This window comes from Dipodomys spectabilis, unplaced genomic scaffold, assembly GCF_019054845.1.
Source record: "Dipodomys spectabilis isolate Male_0828 unplaced genomic scaffold, ASM1905484v1 ptg000081l, whole genome shotgun sequence".
Classification (NCBI taxonomy): Eukaryota; Metazoa; Chordata; class Mammalia; order Rodentia; family Heteromyidae; genus Dipodomys; species Dipodomys spectabilis.
The window spans coordinates 6,752,570-6,777,820 of NW_024870758.1; the positions used below are offsets into that span (position 1 = coordinate 6,752,570).

The 25,251-nt window shown below is 32.8% G+C and overlaps 1 protein-coding gene across 1 annotated transcript in view; it reads right to left on the reverse strand.

The window, feature by feature from the left end:
• The window catches only part of Lrp1b (LDL receptor related protein 1B), a 1,466,647-nt gene that overhangs the window by 184,550 nt on the left and 1,256,846 nt on the right, over nt 1-25,251 (reverse strand). Inside the window, 4 exon segments of the mRNA XM_042683428.1 lie at nt 13,254-13,373; nt 14,773-14,892; nt 14,989-15,105; nt 20,038-20,131. Coding sequence (XP_042539362.1) covers nt 13,254-13,373; nt 14,773-14,892; nt 14,989-15,105; nt 20,038-20,131 — 451 coding nt within the window.

A 25,251-nucleotide genomic window follows, 5' to 3' on the forward strand; every position in this document is an offset into this window, starting at 1 on the left:
AATCATACATTGACTCATTGTCAAAACATGGGCAAATGCTATCATAACATATTGATATTACAGGAAAATTTTCTGGAGGAAAAAATACCTGACGTGGAGTTTAAATATATTCATATTTATTCACAAAATATAAAAACATGTTGTTCCAAATGAATAACACCACTTCTATCCTGAGGGGTTTTGACTTAGCAGGAGGATGACCTTGCAAATCAAAGTGCTTTAGTGTGTACTGAACAAATCTGAAATGCATTTATCCTGGAATTCCATACCAGAGCCTCAGAATTTACAATCATGAAAAAAGCCAGGAAGGACAGATAATTGTGTAAGGATTTCTTGAAAGGGGTAGTTCAGTATATATTTTTCTCCAGACAAAAATCCAACCTTATAAATATTACAAAAAATGAAGATAAAATTAATTGATAAAATGTATAATTGTTGTCAAGTTTTAGAGGACACATAAGTATTTTATATGGCCTGTGAAAATAATTTATTCTTTTCTTTATAGGTTTTGTAGTTAGTAAGATGTTTTTCTAAAGCAGAGTAAGTGAATACTCTCATCTACTATTAAACAGATTTAGTCTAATCTTAACCAAATTTAATCTCTGTCGATATGTTTGTCTCTGGATACATGATATGTCTGTGGCCTAAATATATAAAATTTTATCTATCTATCTATCTATCTATCCATCCATCCATCCATCCATCCATCCATCCATCTATCTGTCTGTCTATCTATCTATCTATCTGTCTATCTATCTATCTATCTATCTATCTATCTATCTATCTATCTATCTATCTATCTATCTATCTATCTATCTATCTATCTATCTATCTATCTATCATTTTTACCAGTCCTGAGGCTTGAACTCTCGGCATCGGCACTGTCCCTGAGCTTCTTTTGCTCAAAGTGAGCACTCTACCACTTGAGGCACAGCATCACTTCTGGTTTTTTAGACTAGTTTGTTGGAGAAAACAGTTTCACAGAATCTTTGGGTAAATGGGGTAAATGCCCAGAAGTATGATTTCTGGGGCATAGGGAAGCTCTATTTGTAGTCTTTGGAGGAAACTCCATACTGCTTTCCAGACTGGTTGAACAAATTTGTACTCCCACCAACAATGCTGTAGGGTTCTCTTTTGACCACATCCCCTCCAGCATCTGTTGTTATTAGATTTCTTGATTATAGCCATTCTAACATTTATTGCATATATTTATATGCAATGGAATTCTATGCTTCTATCAGAAATAATGACACCTCTCCATTTGTTAGGAAATGGAAAGACTTAGAAAAAAATCATATTAAATGAAGTAAGCCAGACCCAAAGAAATATAGGTCTCATGGTTTTCCTTATTTGCAATAATTAGTATACATCTAGGATAATTTTATCAGATGAGCAAAAAAGGTCAAAAGCTATATAGATATGATCACATAAGATAATGCGAAGTACAATGAACCTCAAGATGTGTACACAAAAGGATTTTCTTTGCTGTTGTTTTAAAGTACTCTGCATTTTTTGTGTTTTGTTTTTTGATGTTTTTCCTCCTATGGTATAACCCCTGTTGTCAGTGTATTTGATTTTGCATCTAGTATATACATTTATCTAATTTGGGAAGGAGAAAGGGAATAGCAAAATGTTGAAACACAACACAGGGTGGCCCATTGCAACAATGATACTCACACTATATTTTAACTGAACTTTACAACTTGGGTGGGGGAACTGAAGGAGGGGGAGGAGGAAAGGAATAGTGACAGAAAAACAGAGGAGGGGATAACAATGCTCAACAAGAAATTTACTCATTACCTTACTCATGTAACTGTAACCCTTCAGTACAACATCTTTTCTTCTTCTTCTTATTATTGTGAAAATACCATACAGAGGGGTTACAATTACATGGGCAAGATAGTGAGTACATTTCTTACCAAGCATTGTTGCCTCCTCCTTTGTTTCTCTAGACCATCCCTTCCCCTCTCCACCCCCACCCCCACATCAGTACAGCAGTTTTATAATAAAATAAAAATTAAAAAAATAGATTTTCAGGGACTTCCAGCCCCATTCTCAAATCTCATACTCTTGAGTAGCTAAGATTACAGACTTGAGCCACCAGTGCTTGGAAATTTTACTTTTTGTGAACTTTCCCACACTCAGAAATATATGAGCATCCATAAAATGTAATATTGTACAAAAGTGATAGACATTTAATTATAAATAGATTACCTCCCAAAAATTGGCATGTCAAAATATACTATAACCTGAGATAATGTTGACATTGTTGGAGGAAGTGCTCTCCCTGTCCAGTATATGTGTTGCTCATACACAGCAGGTTAATCTCTGAAGGCATGATGAATTCAAAAGTACAACTCACACCAAGGTAGTTCAATGAAGGTGCTGGATTAACATAAAAGAGGTCATCTCCTGTTCAATTCACTTTCATTCCTTCCAGTTGCCTCATATCACAAAATTGCATGATGGGTACAGGTGGCTTCTCTAATACTATAATTTCCTGAGTTTTGATAAGTGTTACAGTAGAATTATTTCAAACTAGAATTTAAAAACATTGTTTAAAAACATTATTACTGTTTTAGTTAGATTTCCATTTGGTGGTAAGGTCTGTCCTTGTTGGCGGAGGGTTTGTATTATTAAGTATGCTCAGAGTGGCTTACTGGTGACTGTTTATAGTTAAAGTAGACTGGCTTAGACAGTTTATTACTTCTATGAAATGTATCTTAATGTTGCTATTCCTGCTTCCAGTCACTCACTGTGAGTTAAATTATAATAGCTTTAAAAACTATTAAACTATGTTACGGTTGACTTCTGTGCAATCCATATATTTTAGAACATTTTTAGCCGCTGTTTTTAGTTGTTTTTTAGGGGTTTTTTTGTTGTTGGTTTTTCTTGTGCTGTTGCAAAGTATAGCAAGTCAAAGAATCTACATTGAGAACAATGGTTGTATGTAATGTGCAGGATCCAAATTCCACACATTAAGGTATCTGGTTATCCATGAACTATGCTGGTAACAATGTAAAAGGTACTTACTTACATTCACTGAGCCTTCTATCTTTAACTAGAAAGCAGAAATTATATAGAATACCAATCACAAGCCATTTATAATGTGAATTGATATACTGTATCTAAAGTTCACTTAAGTCAGCATAATGCCTGGAACATTATGTGCATTAATAACTACCATTTATTTCTATTATGAAACATCTTCAAATTCTCTGTATCAGAAACGTTCTAGCTAAATACTTGCATGGGTTGATTAATTTATTCAAAGAAATAAGTGGTATAAATATACAAGGATCACATTTAATTGTATGTGTAAAACATTGTAAGGAAACAGATGAAACAAATAGTGCCCCATGTTATAGGCCATGCTGATAGAACAAAGGAATTTTTAATTTCCCTCTACAAAGTTATTGACCTGACACTCCCTTGAAATTTATTTTCTGTGTAATTTTTCAAATTATTTTTTCATAAAGCTGACCTTTACATAATATATTTTTAATTTTAGTAAATTTCTGAGGAGCCCAGGAGCAATTCTATTTTAAGGCATTCCCAAAAAGAACAAGGTGAATCTCAAAAGGAAAATATGTGCAATTATTTGATTGTATTTTGTTCTTCATTTTCATTTCTTTTCTAACCAAGGGAAATGTACTTTAGTCAAAAAATCTAATTGAATCATCAGAACATGATGGTCATAAAGTATTTTCAAATTTCTTTTAGTGACCTGTGGCTGTGTGATTCAATAAATAGCCAGTCTATGTGTGTGTGTGTGTGTGTGTGTGTGTGTGTGTGTGTGTGTGTGCGTGTGTGTGTGATGTGTGTGTGTGTGTGTGTGAGAGAGAGAGAAAGAGCGGGAGAGAGAGAGAGGGAGAGACGCAGCAAGGGAGGGAGAGAGGGAGGGAGAGAGAGATAAAAGCTTGGCCATATCAATTATGTGATTTTTATGTTTCATTTTTGGTTTATTGATGATTTTTTTTTTTTTAAATTTTATTTTATTTTATTTGAGAACATACTGTACAGAGGGGTTACAATTACATGGGCAGGATAATGCATACATTTCTTACCAAGCATTGCATCCTCCTCCTTTGTTTACCCTTCACCTCCCTTCCCAGCCTCCCCCCTCCCTCCCACCCAATCATACCCCCCCTCCCCCCCCCCCTCACCGACATTGTAAAGCTGGTTTTGACATGACATTTTGTACTTCTCATTGTTGCAACAGGTCCACCTGAATCCTTAAACGACTTGTTTGTCCCCGTCTCCTCCACATGTTATACTGACATCAAATATAATTCTTATTCTCTTTAAGTAGTGGTACAAAAGAGTTGCCATTCACCAAAGCAGTTTATGAATACAGCGGATCATGATCAATTTCACCCCTTTCAGTATTCACATCTACCCCTCCCAAACCATCTCTTCCCTCACTGTTTTGAATTTTTAGGTTATGAATAGAATTTTTGCCATCCAACAAAGTAGTTTATATATGTACAATGCATCTTAATCTGTGACACAATTTCAATATCTCCATGAGCTAACACATTTTCAATTCTGTGGTACATACAGTGAATTCTTTTCTGTTAATTATGTAATTTTATGCACTACAAGGACCACACTGATGTAGCCAGTTGTTTCAAAGACGATTCTGAAGCAGCAGCCATAGTAAGATACAGTATGAAAATAATTAAGCTTATTTCCACTACTTCTAGGATACTTACAAAGCAAAACTCTCCACTATTGTGGAAAAATATAAGTATTAGAAATATCCACATAAAGCTTCTAACTTTGATATACACATACAGTTGTTAGCAGAAGTAGTTGAATAATATTTATATAACAACCCATGGTCCACTTAATTAGATGATATATTTGACTTTTTGTGCATTTTTTATCTTTAAGTAATTGTGCAAACAGTTTCAATTCAAAAAAGCAGTATTGAGTACAGTGAATCTTGACCAATATCACCTCTTTCATCATAAAGTTAACAGTTTGACTCTGAACTCAAAGGATAAAAATATCAAATAACTCAATATTTGATTAAAACATAATCTAATAAATATTTTGATTATGGATATGATAGTACACAATTAATACTTGTACTTGTTTGGCTGGGGGAAGAGAATTGGAAGTTTGAGGGCAGCATGAACTACATAATTAGACATGGCATAAAGAAAAAGTAGTCATTATATTCAATATGCATTATGTAAACATTTAATTATATACTTGATGGTATGAATGGGTAGAGGGAAACCAGAAAGGATGACATATTATACTAATAACCTGGCTTATGGAATTGTAAGCTGTTTGAACAACTGCTTAATAATGCATTTAAAAAATATACCATTCTGCTTATTAATTTACCTGTTGAGGAACATCATGGCTGCTTCCATTTTTGACAATCATGAATAAAGCTGCTATCCATTTTCAAGTATTGTTTTTGTGTCAACCCAAATTTTCCCACTCATCTGAGTAAGTAAACTGTGTTTTCAGAATAGCATGCAAGACTTTTTTTAAAATGTTATTTAATTGTAAAGATGCTGTATGGAAGGGTTAGCTTTACATGAATAAGATAATGAGTACATTTCTTGTCAAACATTGTTACCTGCTCCTTTTTTCCAACTATCCCTTCCCTCCCCCACCTCCCTTACTCGGGCCCATCCCCTTTTGCCCTCTCACCGCCAACGTTGTAAATTCATTTCCAACATAGTATCTTGTAATATCATTGTTGCAATGGGTCATCCTATGTGGCAAGATTTTTTTCTCTCTCCCTCCTATCGTTCCTCTCTCCTTCCTTCCTTCCTTCCTTCCTTCCTTCCTTCCTTCCTTCCTTCCTTTCTCAATTTTTTAATTTAAATTTTATTGTAAAGTTGATGTACTTTTAAAAAAGAAACGAACCCATCTGAATTATTAAAAAACAAAAACAAAGATTTGATTATAATAAATGAAAATAAATTTAATGTAGTTTTATTTCATATTGGCATTTATAACAGATATATTAAAATAATAATTGAAAATGTACATATTCTGTAATTTTTTTTTAGTAAAACCAATATTAACATAAAAACTTCAACTAGAGATCTTATTGCTTTGGTAAAATATGCAGTTCACCTAAATTAAATACTATTAAGGAGAAATAATTTTTAAAATGTTACATAAGTGATATCACTTTATGTCTGTTCTGAATTTATTTTTGTTTCAATTTATTGGTCCTGGAGTTTAAAGTTGGTGCCTTATACTTACTTGGCTTGTATTCTACCACTTGCTATATAACTCTAACCTAGTTTTTGTTCTGATTGTTATGAAGAAAATTTGCTCTCTTTTCTGTCTTGGCTTGCTTTGAACTAAGATCCTTTGGATCTAAGACTTGTAAATAACTGGGATTATAATTGTAAGACATAGGAACCTGGCTTCTTCCTTTTTATCTTGATTAAAACAGTGAAAATTCAGTATCCACACAAAAGGATAACATTTATTATTTTTTTAATTTTTATTTATTGGGTCCGGTCGTGGAGCCTGAACTCTGGGCCTAGGCACTGTACCTCAGCTCTTCATCTCAAGGCTAGTGCTCTACCACTTGAGCCAGAGAGCCACTTCTGGCTTTTTTCTTTTGCTTATGTGGTCTTGAGGATTCGAACCCAGGGCCTTGAGCATGCAAGGCAAGCGCTCTACCACTGAGCCACCTTCCTAGCCCCCAAAAGAATAACATTTATATATTGGAGCTTGCCTCTTACGATACTGAATTGGGAAAGATTCTAGTCATATAGACAATATGATTTACAGAAGTGAGACACTTCAGGCAAAAGGATTAATTTGTGCTCTACCTTATTTATTTTGATTTATTTAATTGTGAAAATACCATATAGAGGGGTTACAATTACATGGGCAAGGTAATGAGTACATTTCTTATCAAGCATTGTTGCCTCCTCCTTTGTTTCCCCTTCCCATCCCTTCCCATCCCCTCCCCAACCCCCGTTTCCCCTGCCAAAGTTGTGTTTTTCGACATTTTGTCTGTCACAGGGCTAGAACTCTGGGCCACAGCTCTTCAGCTCAAGACGAGCGCTCTATGACTTGAGCCACAACACCACTTCTCGTTTTCTGGTGGTTATTTAGAGATAAAATCTCACGGATTTTTCCTTCCAGGGCTGGCTTTGAACCTTGATCCTTGTATTAGCCTCCTGAGGAGCGAGGATCATAGTCGTGAACCACTGCCATCTCTGCTCTAACTTATTTCTTTAGCCACTTTAACTTGAAGTAAAATGAAATTCCTCGTGGAGAGTTTCTGTCATTTTACAGTATCCAGCAAGATGTTTGGAGAAATGGAGGACTTAAAGGATTAATATTTTAATTGATCTTTAAAACACTATATTTTGTTTACTTTAGTAATCCAGCACATATGACAGACTTAAATCAGTTTAGACTCTATCACCTTTCCTTCCATTTCCATTATTTTCCATACAACCATTAAGCAAATAAAAGCTAATGAATAAGTTTTTATGAGAGAGGTTTGTACCCTAGATTGTACATTTAAGACTGTGCATCAAGCACGTTTGCCTCCTCCTTTGCTTCATAAGAAATCTACTCATTACCTTGCTCATGTAATTGTAACCCCTCTGTAGGGTATTTTCACAATAAAAAAAAAAAAAAAACATTATTTAGAAAAAAAGATTGAAGGCCGGGCGCCGGTGGCTCACGCCTGTAATCCTAGCTACTCAGGAGGCTGAGATCTGAGAATCGCGGTTCAAAGCCAGCCCGGTCAGAAAAGACCGTGAGACTCCTATATCCAATAAACCACTAGGAAACCGGAATTGGTGCTGTAGCTCAAGTGGTAGAGCGCTCGCCTTGAGCTGAAGAGCTGAGGGACAGCGCCCAGGCCCAGAGTTCAAGCCCCATGACCGACAAAAAAAAAAAAGAAAAAAGATTGAGCATAAAAAAATTTAAAATTGAGTAAACATCTATATATGTTCACCTTACTCAGAGCACAAAATTAATAACTACTGTTATAACTCTAAACTAGTCATTATATTTTGAATGGGAGCATTAATGTCTATAAAGTGATAGTCTTCTCATAATACTGTACTACTTGAATATACTATACTATAATACTATACTATGAAATAAAAATACTATACTACTTGAAGCCTTAAACTTATTTCAGACATAGAAACCAAATTTATTTAAAGTGGACTTAAAAGTTTTACTAGTAAGCCCGATGTCAGTGGCTCAAGCCTGTAATCCTAGCTACTCAGGAGGCTGAGATTTGAAGATTGCAGTTCAAAGTCAGCCCAGGCAGGAAAGTGCAAGAGACTTATCTCCAAATAAACCACCAGAAAACTGGGGAAAAAAAGTTCTACTAATGTTGGTTTTTAAAAAATATGTTTCACTTCTAATTATCAATTACATGCCACCTAATCGTATATGCATGGTAGTAAACAAATCTGAATAACATTTGAAAATGTGAAAGGTAGAAAGTTCTCTAAGGAAATCAGCATCCCAAAAGATACTTGAATAGAATTTTATGTTAAAAGAAACAAAGAAAGAAAAGAAAGAAATAAGAATAGAAAGGAAAAGAAAAGTAAAGAAAAGAAAAAGAAAAAGAAATCCCAAACCAAAACATAGATACTTTCTCTTTTTTCCAAATGTATGTCTTGGGAAATTTATTTTTATTAAACTCCTCATCTGCTTCAGTGTTTTTACCTCTTTAAATGTTTAATTATTATTCTTTTAACTTGCTATGAGAAGTGTGCAATCAGAATTATGTGTAGGCAGAGAATATTATTTTGTAGTTTTAGAGAATAAAATGTACTTGGCCCCAAATGAGAAAGCAGTCAGACAAAGATAAAGCTTTTCAAACAAAAATATCACAGAATATTAAATTCTCAATTCGGTGTCTTTTTTTAAACTCAACTACTACATCAATAAATCTTTCTTATTAAAATGAATTGTGCTCTTTTTGAATTCAATTTTAATCTCACCCGACAAAAGCAATTTGCTCTCATGGCTCTTTCTGCAGATCTATCTAGAGTTGGCATGCCTCCTGACTTATTGTTTGGGCTCCTTACTAGCTTTCTGCAACTAAATTTAAATCCCATGGTTTTCTGTTTTTGTGAAAAGGGAAAAAGATTTTCTCTTTTTAACAGAATGTCAACAAATAAGTTCACATCTTTTAGTCAGACAATCAATGCATGTACAAAGTTATTGAATTCAAGTGAAACCTGAAAATAAAAGCATGTGTTCTCTTCACTTAGACTACATAGATATTTACATACAAGTTTCTCATTACTTTTTATGAAAGTTTAAAAAAGATATCCTGGTCCCATTCATATAGCCAGGCTTTCTTTCTGGGCTCTCTTGGAATGAATAATTTTCAATAAAAAAATATGCTTGCTTTCTTTTTTTCCTTCTCTAGTGGATATACATACACACATAAACAAATGTCACAAAAAATGAAAAAGACTTAAGTATGCAAAAGAAACAGATCAAAGAAAACCACATATTACTTTACCACAAAAAGCATTCATATAGACAGAATATAACACATTAAATTAGCAGCAGCTTCTTCATGTAAACAAATATTTTCCCACATTATCATTTAAACATTTATTTTCATATGACTATTGAAAAATTTTAGAAAACCTAAATAATATATTGTGAAAATGTCTAACATATAATGTTGATTTTAAGATGTTTAATAATAATTTTTCTTTTACTTTATCTTTTCTTTTTAAACTAACCATTTGGGGCAAAACAAGTACAATATGAAAAATAACAAAAAATATTAAAAAATGTAATGTTTTATTACTTCCCTTATAGGCAAGTACTAGCTAACTAATGGACAAGGTATGACATGGCCATTTCTTTTACAAAATTAGAGAAATTTGAAGGTCCTCTGGTTCATGATAGCTTTTGAGAAAGAGAATTGAACAGTCCTTAACATATCAATGCTATGTCCAGATTTATTGGCAATAGGCCAGGAACATTGTGATGATGAGTGCCATGCTGATCCACAGTTATCTAAGGTTGGGGTGGGGCCAGCTTCCAGAAAAAATAAAATAAAACAAAACAAATACAAAAACAAAAAATGAACATCTAGCGTTGGGTACATGCCATGAACAATAAAATCCAGTAACAAATCTATGGGGGTTAAAGTAGCAGTTAGATAAGTAACATTCTTGTTTTGTGGGAAAAAAAAAAGAAGGAAAGAAAGAAAAAAAAAGGCAAACAAACAAACAAACAAAAAAACCTGTGAAGTTTGCAAAATGAAGTATCTCTGTGCCTGCTAACCGATTATGCCACTGGAGCTTCTCTGTGGGAAATCTTGATTCAGGAAGTCTCATGTTTCAGCAGTAATTTGAAACTAGCCTGCATCAAACAAGATGGAGATTTGGCCATCTCTGGAAACAGGTACTCCAAAATGAGAGGAGATGCTCCAAGAACAGGCCAGCGTACCCATCTGTGCAGGTCGGATCAAGCATCCAGAAAAGATCACCAGCCATCCGGGTAATGTATAGATAGATACAAGACTAGTTTTCTTTCCTAGATGCTAATGTAAAGGACTATGATCACTATTTCCTAAATATTTCAGAAGAGATCTGGGATAGTACATGGTGGAAATTCTAGTCTCTCAGCATTTTCCTTCATCAAAAACATCCTCATCCCATTGTAGAAATTACACCCTTGATTCATAGCCACACAGCAGTGTAGAGGAGCTGCAGAATATTCATATCATTCATTTGCTAGTAAAAATAGACTCATCACATGTAGTTACATTCAGGAAACACTGACTTAAAACACTAAACACATGACATAACAAAATGCTTATTTTCCCAGATAGAGAATTTAGTTGTTTCATCCATTCTTCAGTTTAATAGCACAGAATTGTTCCTTCAGAATTCTTTGAACTTGTAGAATATCTTTAAATCCTGAAAGTATCATTTTTTTAAATGGCATTGTAAGCATCAGTTGATGTCACTTTCCAAAAAACTAAATTGATAAATAACTAAATTGAAACATTATGATATATTGCTATAATGTAGAAACCAATATTGAAGTTTCTTTCTTCAGGATCACCTCAAGCCTTTCAGCATGAATGTAATTCAGCTTACTACTGAGTACAGCGTGAAGAGTTCTTCCACTCCCTGCTGTCATGTCTGCATCAGTACTTCTAGCAAAGTGGCTGAGAACAAGTTGCACATAGTATTTTGCACTTACTTTGCTGATAATTTTAAGACTTAACCTTTAGTAGAGAAATGAATTAATAATGGGTATATATTAATATACAAAACACAGGAAAATACTAAACTTCAGAATAAGTTAGAAAATATTATATCACTTGTATATTTAGAAAAAATCCAATAAACTTTTAGTTAATAGACACATGTTCATAAAATAAACATTTTTAGAAAATAAATATACATATATATTAATGATGCACATGTCATTTGGACAGAAAGTGAAATCAAAGAGCAAAGGTCAAAGTGTTAATGTAGAAATCTCAACTTTTAAAGAGATACCTTGTTTAAAATAGTAAAATCTGCTAAAAATTGCCCTTGGTATAAATATGTAGCTTTCTATTTGGGTCTGTATATTGAAAATAGTTTATAATTTGAAATACACTTGCTGTCTCTTGACAAAAATATCTCTTAGATTGTTTTATTTTTGGTTTACTGAACACAAAGCATTAAGTGCTAGATAGCACTCCATCACTGATTTATATCACCAGCACTATGCAGTACTTTCTTATGACAAGTGTCCTCTGACACAAAGTTCTTGGTTACACATTCAAAAGTAAATAAAAGCATATGATGATTGCTTCTATAGTTTGGTTTAAATATGTTCAAGTGTCAAGTTGGAAAAATTAGGCCATGGAAATCCAAAGCTCATGAAGGAGGTAAAATTTCCTTTTATAAGGCATAGTTGGTATGGTTATAGCTAGGACACGAATTAAAAACAGCCTAAAAGCAGGTTATGCAATTTTGAAAAATGTAATCTATCAAACCAGTTATATCATGCCAAAACATAGAGCATAAAACTACATACAAAAAAATCACTCAAAGTTATTAAGTCTTTATGCTACTTGGCTTTAATTTAAAAAATGGAAAAGAAAATAGAGCAATGTAGATGATATAATAATAATCTAATAAAATCCTTAATAATTGCTATGGAAATTCTTAAATGGCAATTTGATATTTTTGAATGCATTATAAAATTAATTTCAAGGCTAGCAGGAGAAAAACAAAGGAAGAGGTAACAATGTTTGACAAGAAATATACTCATTGGAAGTGGGGCTGTGGCTCAAGAAGTAGCGTGCTTGCCTTGGGCTGAAGAGCTGAGGAATAGCGCCCAAGCCTAGAGCTCAAGCCCATGATCAACAAAAGAAAGAAGAAATATACTCATGTAACTTACTCATGTAACTGTACCCCTCTTTACAGCATCTTTACAATAAAATTAAATTAAAAAATTAAATTTCATAAAGTTGAAAGTGGTAGTTTTATGTTTAATAAGGTGTGATGATTGGGTCCATGTTTCAAAGAAAAAATACATAGAAGATAATAGTAGGTAAACAACTTAAGGACATATTGCCAATGATTACACATGTACCTCATATATGTTGTTCAGTATAAATGCACTTTCAGAAATCTTAAGGATTTTTCAATATTTTCATTTACTATGTTAAAAGCACAGGAAGTGAACTGTGAAATCACACTAATGCATTTAAATAATTCTGCATATGAAGAATGAAAATTCTATATTACGATTTGTAAAAAGTTTGGTTTTTTAATAATCCATTACTAAGTTAAATGCTTTCTCAACTCTATTAATATTACATTGGTATATCTGCCTACACAATAGGCTAAATTAATATTTAATATATATGTTGACAATGTTAATCACATATAAGAATTCCTCTTCATTCCTGTCACTATTAATATTTTCTAAGTAGATTATAAACATTCACTTAAATGAATATGTCTGTTTCCAAAATACTTTTTTTATTATTATTATTCCTACTAGTATTGCAATTTATTTAGAGTTAAAAATGTCTTAATTGTCCATGAAGAACTTTGGGTTACATTAAGCAATCCCCCAACTCCCATCTTAACTGTAGGTACTGTATGAAATAGCTGACCTAAGTTTATTATGACACAGTAAGCACCCAGACCAAACTTCCCCTGTAAAGCCTCAGTTTTGTCTGAATTGTGTTCAGAATTGTTTGGCTGTGGCCAACACAGATAACACAAAGATGAATAGACTCTCACCACAGTTGGCTTCATCAGATGCATCAGCGCAGTCAGGATCCTCATCACAAACCCACAGTTTGGAAATGCAATGTTTGGTAGTTTTACATTGGAAATAGTCTGGAGAACAGCTGTTTTCAGCTTAAGTAGAAAATACTTGTTAATATGTAGCTTTGAAGAACAAATATTTTATTTATAAAAGCAAAAACTAAAATATTTAAGATAGTTTAATCAATAGAGAATTGAAGGTAAGGAATATTAACATTTTATTAGTTGTAAAGAAATGTTGATGTACCTGATATCCTTTCCACTAGAAAAAAGAAAATATATTTCTACAATGATACATTAATAACTATTAGGGGTAAACATCTACTGATTAGATATTTGGGAATTAATACTTAAAGAATTCATGTTTTCGCAAACTATTTTTTCTAAACATGTTTAAGATTTTTATGTATGTATTTCTAAGGAGAAAAAGACTAAAATTAGAATTGATTGTGTAAATGCAGATTAAAAAGCATGAAATTTAATCAAAATCTGGGCATTAGGTTAACTTTTTGAGGAAAGGGGTGAACATCTCATTTGGACTGTAAACGCACCACAAACCCTAGTCAGTTTATGGATCACCTTCAAGAATGGCAAAACATAAAGAACTAGTGCAGGCTTTATTCTCAATGCACCCTCTTAATCAAATTGCTGGATGACTGCACATTATTTACTGATAAAAGTTTTAGAGGAATAAAATAAAGCTCCAGCAATACCAAAACACTGAGAGCCATTTTGTTGAAAGCCTGAAAATTGACAGGTGCTTAATCCTTTAGCTGTGACTCAAACCTGTGTTTGAAATTGTGAATGAGTATGAATGTGTAAATATATGTGCACATACATTCACGAGTGTCTGTTTACATGCATCTATGCTTAGTGTGTACATTTTTTGCTACCATTTTAAAGAAATACAGATTTTGAAAAGAGATGGAAACTAAATGAACAAAACTAAAATATTTTATTATTATACTTCCACTTGGCTTTTAAATTTTACTAAATGGAGTACTGCTTATAGTTTTTGATATGTATTTTTGTGAAATTGTTTTGCCAGATGTTGTTTCTCTTCAAATTTTCAGAAAATATTTATGAGGAAAATGCAAGTAAAATTTATTTCAAGTAAGAAATGAATCAATAGAAATTACCCATACTTAATTGATACCATCAAACTAAATCAATTTGTAGAAAGAAAATCCCACAATTAACTGCAATGTTGTTCGTGATGATTCTCATAAAGATGAAGTAGATGAATACAATTTTTTTCATGTTTGTGATAATCCAAAGTTAGCCTTTAAATAAAGATCCTCCATGTTTTAATTTTCTTACATATTTGCATAGCACTTTAAAAAAAGCCCATCCTAATTTATATCTATTAATCATAGCTAGCCATCATTCTCGCCTTTTTCTTCTTTATTTATGATTCTGAGGTAAGTAATATTTTTAGGCCAGCTTCCATTGGAGTCAAAAGGAAGAAAAAACAATGTTCTGAGTAACTTACGGCAGTCTCGTTCATCTTCTTCGTCACCACAATCATCTTGTCCATTACAACGAAGGTTTATTGGAATACATTTCTGGTTCTTAGTACACTTGAACTGGCCAGACAGGCAGACATGAGTGTCTTAAAGAAGAAGAACCAGAAAGAGTAAATAATCACATACATATGTCTGAATATACCTCAGTAAATGGTTCCTTAACCAGGAATTTAATCACCTACCACAGTTGAGTTCATCAGAATTGTCTCCACAATCATTTTCCCCATCACAAATGAAGGCAGGCAGAGCACAGAGTCCAGTTCCACACTGAAATCTGCCTGGCTGACATTTAAATTCAGCTGGAAAAGAAAATACAAAAGTGTGACAGAATGGCAATAATACTCCTTGACTTCTTATAAAGAACTTTTCTGACATTCAAAAATGCTTATAATATTATTATATTAACTATATCCAAGCATCAAATGTGAAAAATTCCATTGAGAAGGCTACTATATTCAGAGTCCCAGCCAGGCCATGAGCAACTCTGAAGACTCCAGATTACATTTCACAAATGAACTGTTAAGAGAAAAGGAATTAGCAACATATAAATATAAAAGCTCTATTTTAAAAGAATATAAATGTGTTCTCAATTCAGTAAAGTGGCATTGAGAGGTTAAATTGAGAAACATAGTTCACTAAAATTCAAAGATTTGTTATATTTTTAAGTTAATAATTTCTTATTTGTCACTTTGTTGCTAAGATGTGTATATATGTCCACAATATATAGTCTCAAACACAAATTAAATGATTCCTGCATCAGATTTGAATCAGATTTCCTGTAATACTATTATTATGTACAAAGATAATGTCTTATATACGGTAAATATTTTTGCATGCTATATATGTTATTATAATGAATACTTCTATGTTATAGAATAACTCACAAATTTTAATGCACTCCTTTTGCAATATTTTATTTTATATAAAAATTAGTAATAATACTCAAATAACATTCAATAATCTCTGGTGCATTAGGTCCTGGGATTGACTCTATCATATCATTGATCTCATTATTTTCTCTGTTGGACAGCAATATGGCCATTTTAAACCTGAGTAAAATGCTCAAGGGTATTAACAACTTAGTGAAGCACTTACAACTTTCAAGGGCCAAACTTGGAATTCAGGTCCAAGACTTCTTATAATTATATTGTGTTCAGTGAAACACTTATTTTTGAGTAATGCTCTCATATATATTATTAATCACTGACTATGATATTAATTTTTTTATTAGTTCAAATCAGTGAATCAAATATTAATAAGTGGTATTTTGAGCTTTCTTTGGAAACTATATTATTCTTTCATAATTACATTATTGATGAAATTTAAACACTTCAAAAATAAATCTGTGTGCTTACTTCTATAAAGCAGAAAGCCTAAAATGTTATTCACCTCTAATCTATAAAGTTTGTTAATCATATTAAATGCTTAAGCTGCATAGTATTTAATTTTCTCATACTCTGAGCTTGTACAGTTTTTTTGGATTCCTTTTCCTTCATGTAAATTTCCCCTTAATTGTTCTTTCCTTCGCAAAAATAGATGTATATAAAAAAAAGAATGCCAGATAAAGTACATCAGACCTTTATATCTTTCTCTAGATGGCTTTGCTGTATTTGTTTAACACAGAGCATTTAGCTGCAAACTTATGATGCTGGGAAATTCTTGATGTATCACCCTTCTTTATATCCATAATAACACCATGTAGGGTTCATGTATGTTACTTTGCAGCAGGCTTTAGAACTTTCTCAATTAAAGTTATGGGTATTTGTTCTTTAATTACTTTTTATTTTATTATTTTTGGGGAAATTCTTATAATATAATCCAGGTTCACTGCAAGTTCCCATTGTAGCCAGGACTTGCCTTGCACTTATAATCCTTTTTTACCTCAGCTTTCTTAGAGGCTGTGCAACCTACATCTTTGGCTGTCAGCTGCAAGATAATGCAGCTGTTCAAAATCAAACACTCCACAGACTCCTGCATGTCAATTTTCACCTCACTATGACTCCTCAAATGTCATGTAAAGAGATTCTCAAAGTGTTGGCTTATCACTACAAGTAAACATTTATTTTCTAAATATCACAGAGATAATAACATCAATCAAACATGAAAAACTACTGGTAGACAATATAAGGCAAAATGTCCATGATGTTGAATTAGGAAAAAAATCTGTGAAAAGGGAGAAAATATCCATAAGCTCTATGTTCTGATAATGGGTTAATATTCCAAGTACAGAACTCAGTAAGTGGAAAAAAGTGCTCAGATTTTCTTTTTTTTCTTTAAAAAAAAATTGCTTTTTATTGACAGTTGTGAGACTTGAACTCAGGGCTTGGGTGCTGTCCTATTGGGTGCCAATATAGTATCTGAAGAAACGTTCAGAAGTATTTATTTGGGAAATAAAAATGTTAAAATATAATGAGGTGTTTTGATTTCTATATGAATGGTTATTATAAAAATGACAAATGATGACAATTTGGAAATATGTAGAAAAAAGAGAAATTTGTGCAGTGTTGATAGGAATATAAGTTAGGATAGGTTATAAAACGCTGCATGAAGTTTTGTCAAAAAAAATAAGATAGTAATTCCAGACTGGGTATACATATATAAACTAAATAAGAACATCTAGGGGATATCTGTACTCCAATATTTATTGTAGTATTTTTCATAATAGTTGAAATGTGCAATCAATTTAAAAGGCCATCAATAGATAAATAGATAGATAAACAGATGGAGAAAACATAGTTTGCATTCACAATTCACTGCTATTTAACATGAATGCCCAAATAATTCATTTCACTATAATAATTTACAAGAAATCAGAATGCAATGTAAAGTCAAATAAATTAGGTGCAGAAATAAAATTGTTAAATGTTTTTATTTATATGAGGCATTTAAAAATTTTAAGCTCAAAGAAACAGTAAAATGACAATAACCAAAGGCTAGGCAGGTGGAAGCATTAGAGAAATTTTGGTCAAAGGACATAAAGTATCAGTTACACAGGAGAAGTAAGCTCAAGAGTTCTATGTGCATCACTGACTAACATTTGTGATGATTTATTATGTATTAAAAATTGTTAAGAAAATTCACTTTACATATTAACCCAAAGGTGATAAACATAACTCAATGCTTATGTTAAATGGCTTCAATTTGACACAAGAATGCTATACGCCATAAATGATTGATAAATATGAAATTATATATGATATATCACATATATAATAACCATCATATATAATTATATATGTATATATAATTACATATATAGTTTAATATATATAATTTCCATATATTAATATATATAATTACATATATAGTTTAATATATATAATTTCCATATATCAATCACTTTTACTTTCTAATTAATGAATAAAAATATGCAGATAGCCGGGCGCTGGTGGCTCACGCCTGTAATCCTAGCTACTCAGGAGGCTGAGATCTGAGGATCACGGTTCAAAGCCAGCCCAGGCAGGAGAGACCGTGAGACTCCTATCTCCAATAAACCACCAGAAAACCAGAAGTGGCGCTGTAGCTCAAGTGGTAGAGCGCTCGCCTTGAGCTGAAGAGCTGAGGGACAGCGCCCAGGCCCAGTTCAAACCCCACCCCACGACCGACAAAAAAAAAAAAAAAAATGCAGATACTGGTATTTGAACAGGATAGGACAATAAATAAGATAGGTAATAGATACCAGCAATATCTTTTCCCTCAAGCAATATTAAATGATTCACCACCGTACACTCTAAATGTAGGTAAGTGTGAAAACTTATTATATTTAAATTGTACTTAAATTTTTACAAAAGTATGATTTCAGTATGTAATTAAAATCAAGATTAAAACTAGAGTTCAGGAACTACAAACATTTTTTTAAGTATGATTTTCTACTGTGTTGCAGTTTATTAGAATGACTTTCCTCAGAAAACAGTGAATCTCAACAGAATAGGTTATCTTCCTAATGCAAGGCTTATTTTAACAGGCTTGTTCTAGTTCTACAAATTAAAGATAAAATTTGAATTTATTTTTTGTGCAACATGGGAAAGTTTATTTGGTTGTCGAGAATCAAGTAACTTTCTGCTCATAAGTAAATCTAAGTAAGATCAGTGATATAATTTGCTCCATTGTCATCCTTTTCAATTTGGTCTTTAGAAAAACCCAGAGATATAATACCTATTCCACAAAGACTCCACCATATATGTTATTAGTGTGAAAACAAAAGCCATAATTAAAAAGCCAAAGAGAAGTGTATTTTTCCAAACATGCAAGTTTTATCAGAAAAGCAACGGATTTTAGAACATTTCATTCTCATTGAATTGCTTACTACTTTACAATCATATACAGACACCATGTGAAATAATTTCCATTGTATGTGGTAAACCAGATATGGAACACAGTCCATTTGAATATCTATCTAGAAATCCAAAATTTTGTAATTAGATGTTAGAAAATTATATAGCAGAAAGTAACTGCTTTTTACCAAGACATTTCATTGCTTTCTTCAGTGAAAGCCTAAGGATCTTGAACTCTATTGTGAAGGACAAATCATGGCAAACATCCACTGGGATGTGTTGAGAGAATCACCATGATTGACTACCAGTGTCTTCATCTTGACAGGACAGGATTGGAGTGACCTGTGGAGTGATCTAAAAAAGGCTATCAAGGAAAAGTTTGCTGTCTGTCCATTGCCACCAAAGTTACCAATGATTGCTGAAACTGTCACAGTCAACCATTCCTACCAATCAGAAGGCATAATTGGCAAGTCACTTTAAAACAATTGTAGGAACTTGTTAAATTACCTAACTTTAAGATGATCATTAGTATCTCACAAATCTAACTTCTCATGCATTTTCAGAATATAAATAGTAACAGAATAGTTGAAAGTTTATATACTTTGAAGATAAGAGTTCAATCACTGTGTGGCATGCTAAAAATTTACCCATTTTCACTTATAATTTGGTCAAATAGTAAGTCGAAGTCCATTATAATTATTGCACTAGTGAAGCAACATAGTTCTACACATCAAGTCATCAAATTTAAGAAAGAAAAAAAAAATCAACACGTGTTGTTAAAACGGTCAAATATCCTAAACATTGGCAATTGTCAGAAAATAACCAAGACAGAATGCAAGTCTTTTATCTTATATTTTTCAAAGATTCACATACACAACATCTCTATTTCAGTCACTGAAGAAAAATATACCAAATATTCCAATGCGTGATGTCACTGCGGCGTTTGTAGGTACTTACGGCAGTCATCAGGTTCATCGGATCCATCTCCACAGTCGTCCACCGTGTCACATTTCCACCAAAATGGTATGCATTTATCAGTTTTACAACGAAACTTTAAAAAAAAGGAATAAATGTTGAAAGCCCCAAATAATTAGAGTATTTAAAAGCACCCACCAACCTCCTATCTAATTCTTCCTGCAATATGAACAACTGTCGTCTCAGAGCGTCCTCTCCTCCATAGGGAACGAATACATATCTGGCGATTCTTCCAAGATAAACTCTCCACATTTCCTGTGCACACAGATACTCATTTACATCTGGTCCGAAGAGCTACTGGTATTCTACTGCAGCCTGGGTCTAGCTCCTAGGGAGATCCTATATTTGTTTAAAGACTAATATATTAACTATCTGACCCTTTACATAAATGTTTTTCAAGTACCATAAAGGGTTAAAATAATCAGGAATATTGGGAAGTGATATCAAAGTAGAGCTATGTTTGTTAATCATAATTAATTGAACTGAATTACATTTCCTTAAGAACCTGTGTACTTCAGTTACTATCTTCTTGGTCTAGTCTTCGGCTGTGTAAGATGGGGACCTGAGAAGACTCTGACAAACCCTTAGCATTTCTGTCATACTCTGACTCCATCAAAGTTCCTGAACACTAAAACACTACATCTAAACTGAAGAGCATCTATGCCATAGACATTTTTTTAAATGTGTCTTTAAAAAAGCAGAGATTTAATATAGTTATCTTCAGTTTTGAGAATGATGAATAATATATACATTCTTTAAGAGCAAAAAAGGAAAATCAAGTATATATTTTAAAAGGTACACACATGTTTCATAATTAATTTTTAAGACTATTATATACTTTTAATTTATGTATACAAACACAGAAGAAGATTGTCGTAAAAATGGAGACTTGGAAGTGGAAGTATGGCTCAACTGCTAAAGCACTATTCTTGAACAAAAAGTAACAAGACTGTAATTATTCACTAAAATATATATTAAATGTTTTATTAATTAAAGACTGCTAGTCATCATAAAGATAATTCTAGTACTTATAGAAATAGATTTTAGCATTTTAATTTTAAAATTAATCATCAAAGATAAGATTAGCAACAAAGGTACTTTATTGATATTGTTTCACAGACATATTTACTTATAGGCTATCTGACACACAGGTATTTAGAAGTTAAGAAAAGTTTAGGCAGTTATTACTCAATGTTATCTATATCTATCTATCTATGTTTTGTGTGTTTTTCTTTTGTCAGTTGTGAGGCCTGAACTCTGGGTCTAGACACTGTCTCTCAGCTCTTCAGCTCAAGTCTAGCGCTCTACCACCTGAGCCACAGTGCCACTTCCAGCTTTTTCTGCTTATGTGGTGCTGAGGAATCGAACTCAGGGCCTCACGCTTGCAAGGTAGGCACTCTACCACTGAGCCACCTTCCCAGCCAAACATTTTTTTTTTTTTTTGTTGATCGTGGGGCCTGAACTTTGGGCCTGGGCGCTGTCCCCCAGCTCTTCAGCTCAAGGCTAGCATTCTACCACTTGAACCACAGCGCCACTTCCCGCCTTTTCTGCTTATGTGGTGCTGGGGAATCGAACCGAGGGCCTCAGGCATGCAAGGCAAGCTCTCTACCACTGAGCCACCTTCCCAGCCCCCAAACATTTTTTTTTTATAAGAAAATGTAACAACCCAAATTCTTTCACTGAAGATAAGGCACAGAGACAATGATCCTACTAATTTCATTGGTAAACTGTAACCAAAAACATTACTCAATTTATTCACTAATGATATTAATTATAAATTAATTTCTTTTATCAACATTATGATATAACTAAATATAATTAAACAAAATGACACTTTATATATAGAAAATATGCATCTGAAGTAGTTACCATTAAAAGATTTAATTGAAATTATTAAAATTAAGCTGGGTGCTGGTAGCTCACATGGGTAATCCTAACTACTCAAGAAGCTGAGATCTGAGGATCTTGGTTTAAAGACAGCCCAGGCAGGAATATCTGTGACACTTTTATCTCTAATAAATGACTTATAAAAAGTTATAAGTGATGCTGTGGCTTAAGAGGTAGAGCATTAGTCTTTAGCACAAAGAAGATCAGAGACAACACCAGGCCCTGGGTTGTAGCCCCAGGACCAACAAAAAACAAAATAAAACAAAATAAAAATAAATAAATAAATATTAGTCTGTTTCTACTGGCATCAAATTTGTTTATTGTTTATTTCAATAGAAATTCAATACAAAGCATGTATCACAATATTGATCTAGAATTGATGGATAATAATATTAATTAATAAATATTTACAGTATAATTCTTACATGAGCATCTGGCAAGGAGATGAATTGATAGTAACAGAATACAAAAGAAAATGCATTAGCAATCTAAGTGTTCATTAAAAATCCTGTTACTAACTTTAAATTACAGAAATTTTAAAGGTTCAACTTTTGCTAAAACTGTGGAGAATATAGAACTTATTCATGATAAAATTGCATTAAATATGGGAATGAATTTTTTCTCACTGGCAATATGGGAGGGAACAGAGGACTATGAATCTGAAGAGACACTTGACAATTTAGCTGGTTTTCTCATATTTGCTTAGCCTGTGGCCATGTATGTTGTGTTTTTCATAAATTACCAGAGGGGGAAAATTACCTTTATAGATAGTGAGTGTCAAGGAATATGAGGCTAAATTTGAAAGCAATTGCCCTGAACATTAAATATTTCCAGTCATTACAGTATATCAAAGCACATTAGTGAGAGGAATTCAGTTCTCCAGGGTATCTTCAAAGTATTCCCAATTATGCCTAGGAAACATCTAAAACATATATTTTTAAATTCACTATGATTTTTAATAAATGTCATTTGTGGAATTATACATAGTATGATGATTTATCTCTCCCTTTTATTTTAATAAGAACATTAAAGGATTTTGAGTTGAGAAGTCAGGAAAAAATATCTTAACTTCATATACTAATCGACATTTTATTCTCAGAAGATTTCTACTATTTCACTTCCAGGTTTCACGTTTTTTTATACTCAAATTCTGTGATTTTATAATGACTTATTCTAAGTAAAAATGGTAAACTTTCTTCATGATAAATGTTATCAGAAGTAGTAAATTCACAAAATAAATTGTAAACTAAACTATCATTCACAAAAAGAAACTATTAAAAAACACTAAACGCATGCCGATTAATTTGAATATAGGATAAAATGTCATCTCCCATATGGTATAATGCAGTTGTAACATGAATAATATCCACTTAAAAAATAAGTAATGTGTTTTCAAAATAGACTTTTTTCCTTTTAATATGAGTTAAACTCAATGTTCTAAGAATTGAATTTTTATCTGTTTCTCAGATTATAATACCAGTAGAGGTATGAATGGATTTTTATATTACTTTCATTTTGTGAGTATATCATTAATAGTGACCTTATATTAAGAAAAGCAAAAACTGCTTTAAAATTGAAACAGGACTTTTCTTTAAAAAATATGCGTCTTTAAAATACTAGATTCTCAACTGACAAGATTCTGAACTGAAAAGATTATATATTATACATTTAAATGTTTAACATACTAAAAATTTTATTTCTATAAATTAAATTTTCCTCCAAAAAGTGTAGCAAAGCTCTTTTCCTCTCATAGGACCAGAAAATAATCTGAGGTCAAATGTTTAGTTAAGCCAAAAGATTTACACCACCAATGATGTGTGTTAAGTTTTCTTATTATTTTTTAAGATCAAATAAAATAATGGCATTTTATTTCTCAAGTAGTTTACCTATAAACAAAGATATCTGGTCCAAAATCTGGCTTAATTTTACTTGCTTAATCTAGCTATTAAAAAAAAGTATGAAAAATACAATTGGAGGTCTTTGAAAAATGGAATACGTCTTTATTTATCAATGATTTCAAATTAGAAAATTATTACATGAATAATACTTCCAAGTTAAGAGATGTTTTTATTTAATTGGTCAGATCTTGGAACATTGGATACAAATGCATATAGATTTTATTATGCAAAAAACTAAATGTCTTTTTGTGGTGGTTGTTGTTTTTGTTTTTTTTTTTTCGGTCATGGCTTGAACTCTGGGCCTGGGTGCTATCCCTGTGCTCTTCAGCTCAAGGTAAGTGCAATACCATTCGAGCCACGGCGCCACTTCGGGGTTTTTCCTAGTGGTTTATTGGAGATAAGAGTCTCATGGACTTTTCTGCCCAGGCTGGCTTTGAACCAAGATCCGCAAATCTCGGTCTCCTAAGTAGCTAGGATTACAGGCGTGAGCCGCCTGCGCCCAGCTTGTATATGTCTTATCTGCAATACAAATAATCCTTTGGTTTTATTCTCTTCTCAGTTGGCTCAGTCTTGGTTGAGGCTGGATTAATCACCACTAGTTCTACATTGGACTCCATGTTTGGTCTTAACAGACTGAGTCACAAGCGCTCCCAAGCAAGGCACCCAAGGCACTGAAGGTTATTTCAGAATAAACTAGGCCAATCTCCAGAAATAATTAAATAATAATTAAATCATTTAAGATATTTTTTGAAGTTGCATTTTTTTAAACGTATACGGAAACATTAGAACAACAGCAACAACAAAAGCCTTTTGATGGAAGCCCACGCTTATTGATTGCTCACATAATTTTGTGAGTATACACCTGTTGCCCTTCAGAGGTAATGTTTATAACAACTATTGCCATTTAAGTATCAACAGTGGCCTGAAAATAGTATTGCTATTGTTTGAAGATGCCCTTCAACTCATGTTGAAATTGAATTGTCATTGAATGAAGATAATACTAACAAAAGATTAGATCAGTTAAAAGGGCTGCATCTTTATGTATGGATTACTAGATTTATTAAGAAAATGGCAAAATGCCAGGCTCCACCGGCTCATGCCTGTAATCCTAGCTACTGAAGAGGCTGAGATTTGAGGATGGTGCTTCAAAGCCAGCCTGGGCATGAAAGTCTGTTTGACTCTTATCTCCAATAAAAACCACTAGAAAACTGGAAGTGGTGCTGTGGCTCAAGTGGTAGAGCACTAGCCTTGAGCTGAAGAGCTGAAGGACAGCACCCAGACCCAGAGTTCAAGCCCCATGACCAAAAAAAAAAAGTATAAAAAGTACATTTAATTTTAGAACTAAATTAGCCTGTCAGTGTTTTTCTGTTATACTGTTCTACAGCATCAGAAAACAGACTAAGACAAATAT